Raw genomic sequence first — 8,029 nt, forward strand, 5'->3', positions numbered from 1 at the left:
AGGGGAACAAACCCCCAAAAATTTTTTTTAAAAAAGGGAGAATAAAATTGGGGTAAACCTTATATTTTAAATTACCATACTATGTTGTTTTTCAAAAAAAAAAAAAAAAATTATTTTTAAATTTCTATTATTTTTTTATCTATTATTATTATTTTTAATATTATTATTATTGTTTTTTTTTTTTTAATAATTATTATATAATAAAAATTTAAATTATAATATATATTTATATATAGATAATAATAAATATATACATATTTTGTATAAAAAAAAAAAAAAAAAAAAATATAATATTTAATATAAATATATAAAATATAAAAAAATAATATAAATAATATATAGTTGGTGTTTTGTTTGGGGGTTTGGGGTGTGTTATTATATATATTATATATAAAATAAGATTAATTTAAAAAATAATAAATATATATATAATATATAAAAAATTATAAAAATAATAATTAATATATATATAAAATTTTAAAATTATATATTTATATAATATAATATATTATATATATATATATATATATATATAATATATATATATAAATATATATATATTATATTTTTTAATATATATATGTTTTGCATATATATATATATTAAAAAAGATATTTATATATTTTTTTTTATAGTATAATAACTTAATATATTTAAATGAAAAATCTAAATTTTAATTTAAATTTTAAAAATTTTTCTTAATTATATATATATATATATATATATAAAAATTTTAATATATATTATTATATATATAGAAAAGAATAAAAGAAAAGAAAAATAATAAATTGTTATAGTAATCTATATAAAAAAAAATAATAATATAAAATATATAATATAATAAATATTTAATAATTTTATATTTATATGATAATATAATAATTTTAAATCATATAATATATAATATATATATTTTTATAATTTTAAAAAATTTTAAAATATTTAAAAATTTTATATTTTAATAGATATATATATATATATTTTTAATAATAAAAATATAATTATATATATATATATATTATATAATATTATATATATAATATATAAATTTTATATATTATGTTTATATTATTTTATATATATAAATTAATTATAATATTATTATATATTATTATTGTGGTGTGTGTGTGTGTGGTGTGGGTGGTGTGTGTGTGTTGTGTGTGTGGGGTTATTATGAAATTATTTTTCCATATGTTATTATATATATATCACACACACGCAAATATATATATTTAATTATAATATATTAATATATAATATATAATATTATATATAAAATAAAATATAAAAAAAATATAATATATATATATATATTATTATTTTTTTTATAATAAAATATATATTTTATTTTTATTATATTTTTGGAAAATTTAAGTGAAAAAAAAAACCTTACATATGTAAATATGTTTAAATTATTTATAAAATTTTTTATTTTTTAAAAATTAAAATTATATTATTATATATTTTTTTAATTAATCTATATTTATATATATTATATATTTTATATTATATTATATATTTTTAAAATATTAATATATGCATACACACACATAATAAAATATATATATATATATATAAAATATATAATAAATTATATTATATATGTTATATTATATATATATGTTCTATTATATATATATTTATTATATTTAATATTATAATATAATATATGTGTGGGTGTGTTGTGTGTGTTGTGTGTGGTGTGGGTTGCTGGTGTTGTGTGCATATATATACACATTATGAATGAGAATTTATAATACTACAAATATATAATATATTAATATATATAATAATATATATTATAATATATATTAAAATAGGAGTAATATCATATATATTTTATGATACAACCCCACACACATACACACATACAACACACACACACACACACATACACACTAAGACACATACACACCAAACACACATACACACATACAACACATACACACACACCCACACGTATTATTATATATAAATATATATATTATATAAATATAATATTATATATATATAAAATTTATATATTATATAAAATAATATATACCCCAAAAATAACAAATGCAATTTAGAAATATTGGGGGATGTGAACTATAGATCCCCAAACAGGACAAAAAAAAATCGTCCTCTGCACCGTCGCCCCCCACGCTAAACGCAGCCAAGCCAAGTGTCGTTTAGCCTTCGATCAAAGGGAAGGTCGGCTGAACATCGGTCCCTTCGACGCACCAAACACAGACGCCGTAGTTGCTGTATTGGTATCGGAAAAACGTCCAATAAGACGACACTTCGTTCAAGAGGAAAACGTTTGTCGCGCTCGAAACGATCCTTGAGAACGTTTGAAAATGATGGAGACGTGTTTTGCGTGCTGTGTGTGTTCTTCTTGTTTGTTTGTCTGATTATGTCTGTTTGTCGGTTTGTTTAGGTCAAAGGATGGCCCTTTTGTAGTTTGGGTGGGAGTTAGAGAATAGAAGATGGGATGGGGGAGGGGGATTTATAGAAATAGATAAACAGATAAGTAGAGGACGAGACCAATTAATATATAAACAGAGAGCAAAATGTGGACCGAAAAGTTTCAGTCAGATGAGAGCTGTACAAATAGGCTTCAATTAATTACTTTTTAACTAATAAGGACGGGAGAGAGAGAGAGGGAGAGAGAGCAAGAGAGAGAGAGAGGAAGGAGAGAGAGAGAGAGAAAGAAAGAGAAAGTGGATGAGAGAGGGAGAAGAGAAAGAGAGAGAGAGAGAGAGAGGGGAGATTGATTAGGTTTTTATATATAGATATGTAGAGTAGAGCTGCATATTCATATGAAAAGCAACCACACACACACACACACCCACACACACACACACCACCCACACACACCACACACACACACAACATATAAAATATATATATTATAATATATTTATATATATATAATATTTTATAATATATTATTTTAAATAATATAAAAATAAATAAATATATTTATAAATTTTTTTTTTTTAAAAATATATAATATTTTATATATATATATATATATTAAAATAATAATAATATATAAATTTGGTTTTGTGTGGTGGTGTGTGTGTGTGTGTGTGTGTGTAAAAATAAATAAAAATATATATATATATAAATATATATAAAATTTTAAATAAAAAATTAAACAATATATATTAAAAATTTTAATATATATATATATTATATCTTACTATAATTATATATAAATAATATTTGAAAATATATAAAATATATATATATAAAAAAAAGATATTAAAAATTATTATAATATAATAATTATTTATAATTATAATTTATATTAATGAAACATTATAATTTAATATAATTTTAAATAATTTTACATATAATTTTTTAAAAAAAATTTATAAAAAAAATATATATAAATTTAAAAAAAATTTTAAATTTTTGGGGTGGGTGGGTGGTTTGGTAAATAAAAATTTTTTATAAAAATTTATTTTATAAAATTTTATTAATAAAAATTCAATTTAAATTTAAATTTTTCTTTTTCGCCCCCCTTCTATCTTCTACTATCTATCTACTACACAAAAAACAAAGAAAATAAATTAATAAATTATAAATAAAAAAATATACTATCTATCTATCTTCTATCTATCATCCTAACATCATAAAACCAATTTTTATCATAATATTATTATTAATAAATTATTATATTATTAAAATTATATATAAAATTATAAAATATAAACACACCATCCACAAACACACACACAAAACACCCACACACACCGCACTACACACGCACCACACTACACACACACCACACACACACACACACACAAACCATTATATATATTATATATAATTTTATTAATATATTATATAATTTTAACACCAACAGACACCCACCCCAAAACCCCACACCCCCCCCACACACACACCACCACACCAAATAAAAAATATATATATTTTAAAATAAAAATATAATATATATATTAATATATACAATTATATTATATATATATATATTATTTTAAAAATATATAATATATAAAACCCCCACACACCACAATAATAGTATGAATTAATATATATTTAATATATATATATTATAAAAATATAAATATATAAATATGTAGTATATATATGTAAAATTATATATAATTATAATTTTATTATAATATAATTTATTTATTTATATTTTAATATTATATAATATATTTTATATATATTATTTATATTAATTACTTTTATATTTATATTATTATAATATAAATTATAATATATATAATATTATTTTATTATTTTTTTGTGGGTGTGTGGGTGTGGTGTGGTGTGTGTGATTTATTTTTTAAATTTTAAATTCTATATATATATATTTTTCATATTTTATAAATTTATAGATAGTTTTTAAAATAATTTTTTATTTTATTATAATACATATATATATATATAAAAATATATGATTATTAATATATATATTAATATATATATATACACTCATATAATATATAATGTTATATATTTTATAATATATAATTTAAATATATATATATAAATATAATAATATATATATTTTATATTATATATATTATATATTATATATATATAATTATTTTTATATATGTGGGTGGTGTGGTGTGGTGGTTGGTGTGGGGTGTGTGTGTGTGTGTTTTTTTTTGGTGTTTTGTGTGTGGTTTGGGAGGTTTTTTGTGGTTGTGGTGTGTTGGGGTGTGTGGGGGGTGTGTGTTGTGTGGTGGTGTGTGTGTGGTTGCGTGTGTGCGTGTGCGTGTGTGTGTGTATAGATACATACCCACGTATGTATGCATGGTTTGGTGGATGGATCCTCATCGCACATGATACTAATACTACAAGAACAGCAATCACTACTGCTATTGCGCCTTTTCTACTCTTTATTACTATTTCTATACTAATATTTACTGGTACTACTACTACTGCGCCATGTCACTGATGACTTTTGCAGTCCCGTATCAAAGGAAGGATCGAGAGTAACTGAGTTGACGTACTCACCATGGGCCACGGCGGAACGTTTTCAAGGCGAGAACACGTCAGTACTCGCCATGAAAAAACAGGGGCGTATTGGGTGTGGTTTCGATTTCCCTTTCCCACCATTCTTGCTCTATCCTCGATTGTTCTGCTTTTCCATTTCTTCTCGCTCCTTCCTCTCCTTCTCCTTCCCCTCTCCTGCCTCCTTTTCTGTTCCTCTTCCCTTTCCCTTCCCTCTCGTTCTGGCGGTCAAATCTGTTCTTTTGGTTCTTCCTCTTCTCTTTCCTCTCTCTCTATCGCTGCCTCTGCTTTTCGCGGTTACAGGAGGTCGAGCACTCCTGTTTGATGTGCGCCACCAGATGCTGCTGCCCCGTCGTCCCGCCTGCGTCGAGTGACGGCTGCCCGACAGCGAGCGAGGGCCACCGGCGAAGGAGGCTCTCCATGGAGCCGTCTTCATGGCCCCGCGCCGGCCGCCGCGGTGGCGTCCTCGGCGGGGGGTGAGGCCCCCGCGAGAAAGGGTATCCCAAACGGGGTTGGCGGACGGTGAAGCGTTTGGTAACTTGTGTGTGGAGTGGGTCATATATTATTAAATATATATTAATATATAATATATTAAAATTTTATTTTAAATATATATATAATATATATAAAGTAATAATTATATGTAAAATTAGAATATAAATATATATATTAATAAATATTATTATCTTAATATTAAAAATATATATATATTGATATATTATAGAAAAAGTATTTTTTTAAATATATATATAAGATAATAAAAATATAATATTATATAATAGTTTAAGATAATAATATAATAATAATTTTTAAAATAAAATATATTAAAATATTAAACACACCACACACACACACACACACACACACACCACAACACCACACACACACACCACAAACCCCATTTAAAATTTTATTAGAAAATAAAATATATAATAATATAATTAATATAAGTATTACGTATATATAAATAATAATATATATATATAATTAAAATATAATATTAAAATATATATATATTTTAATATATATATATATGTATATACGTAAAACGAAAATTTTAAATATAATAAAAATAATATATATTTTTTAAATATATTTAAAAATATTTATATATAACATATATAATACATATTAAATTTTTTATTTTTATATTTTTTATTATTTGATATTATTTTATGTATTTATTTAAAATATAAAATTTTATTTATTTATAAATTTTTTAAATTTGTTAAATTATTTATTTTAAATTGTTATCGATTATTTTTTTAATTTAATTTTATATATTATTATTATAAATTTATTTACTTTTTTTTTTTATTTTTAATTATTATATAAAATATAATGTATATTATATATATTTATTTATAAATATATATAAAATAATATATATATTATATATATTATATTATAATTATATATTAATTTTATATATATAAATATATATATTATGTTTGGGTGGTGTGTGTGTGTGTAAGTGTGTATACACAAACATATATAAGTATATATATATATATATATATAATATATTATATATAAAATATTATATATAATACATATATGTTTAATAATATATTATATTTTTATATATTTATATATATATTATTATATATGTATGATATATATATATATATATATATAATATATATATTTAATATTTTATATATTTAAATATATTTTATTATAATATCCCCACACACACACACACACACACACACCCCCCTATAATAAAAAATTATATATTTATATATATAATATATATATTTATATATATTATGTATATTTGGTATATACACAACACAACACACACATCTAATATCATTAGAAATCAACGTACTATTTATCCCCTTCCAAAACCCAAGGTCTGAAGCGCAGCCGGGTTCCTTAAAGGAAGACGCGGGAAGCAACTCCAGCCTGTCAGGAAAAGAAATGGTTAGCTTCACTGTTAACGACAATACTTTCTTTCGTTCTTTGGGCTTTTTAAAGGACCTTTTCTATAAGATTAGGGTCTTCTTCTTCCTCCTCTCTTTTTCCTCTCCTTTTCCTCCTTCTCGCTTTTTTTCTTCGTCTTCTTCTTGGCTTTAAAAGTTGGGTAGTTTGGGGATTTAATCGGTACACAAACCCAAAACCGGGGGAGGAAAAGTGATATTTTTCCGTGGGAAACGCACACGCACGGGCACCCCCACCACACACACACACGGCATGGCACGGAAAACCATACCCCCAAAGCACACACCCCAACACACACACACACACCCCACAACACACACACAAACACACACACAACAACAAACCAACACACACACACACAACACAAAGGCCCAACCAAAAACCAGACAACACCACACCGCCCACCACCACACACACACACACAAATACACATACAGATCTCTCTCTCTCTCTCTCTCTCTCTCCAATGTATATATTTTTATATATAATATATATATATATAATATATATATATATATTATATATTAATATATATTTATATATACATATATATATATATATATATAATATATAATATAAAATTATATATATATATATATATATTAATTATATATATATATATATATATATATAAATTCCCCTCTTCACACTATGTTCCACCCGAGCGCCGGCAAGACAGCGTGGACCCTGAGGCCACGGGCGCCGGGTGTTAAAAATTTCAAAAGATTAAAGGCAAGCTGAGTTAAATATTTTTTTTCCGAAAAAAAAGGTAAATTTTCCCCAGACGGGGCTTCTTAAGGTCGGGGGGGTCGTGGGACAGATAAACGCACACTTCAAGTACACACCTCTTCTTTTACCACACACACACACACACCCCCACAAAACACACACACACACACACAAAACAAAACCATACACACACCGCCACAACAACACACCCCAACCACACACACACACACAACCCACACCAACACCCAAAAAACAACACGAAAACACACACACATTCCCAGAATGATTTTACGATGGCAACTGAACGCATCCTTGTAAATGTTAAAATATCCACAGGTGATACCTTACTGAATCACGAAATTACTTTTTA

General features: G+C 23.9%; 1 protein-coding gene across 1 annotated transcript in view; it reads left to right on the plus strand.

The window, feature by feature from the left end:
- Positions 1–5,403: 5,403 nt before the first annotated feature.
- The window catches only part of LOC119582912, a 16,043-nt gene continuing 13,417 nt past the window's right edge, over positions 5,404–8,029 (plus strand). The window contains 1 exon segment of the mRNA XM_037931425.1: positions 5,404–5,459. Coding sequence (XP_037787353.1) covers positions 5,404–5,459 — 56 coding nt within the window.

This window comes from Penaeus monodon, chromosome 16, assembly GCF_015228065.2.
Source record: "Penaeus monodon isolate SGIC_2016 chromosome 16, NSTDA_Pmon_1, whole genome shotgun sequence".
Taxonomy (NCBI): Eukaryota; Metazoa; Arthropoda; class Malacostraca; order Decapoda; family Penaeidae; genus Penaeus; species Penaeus monodon.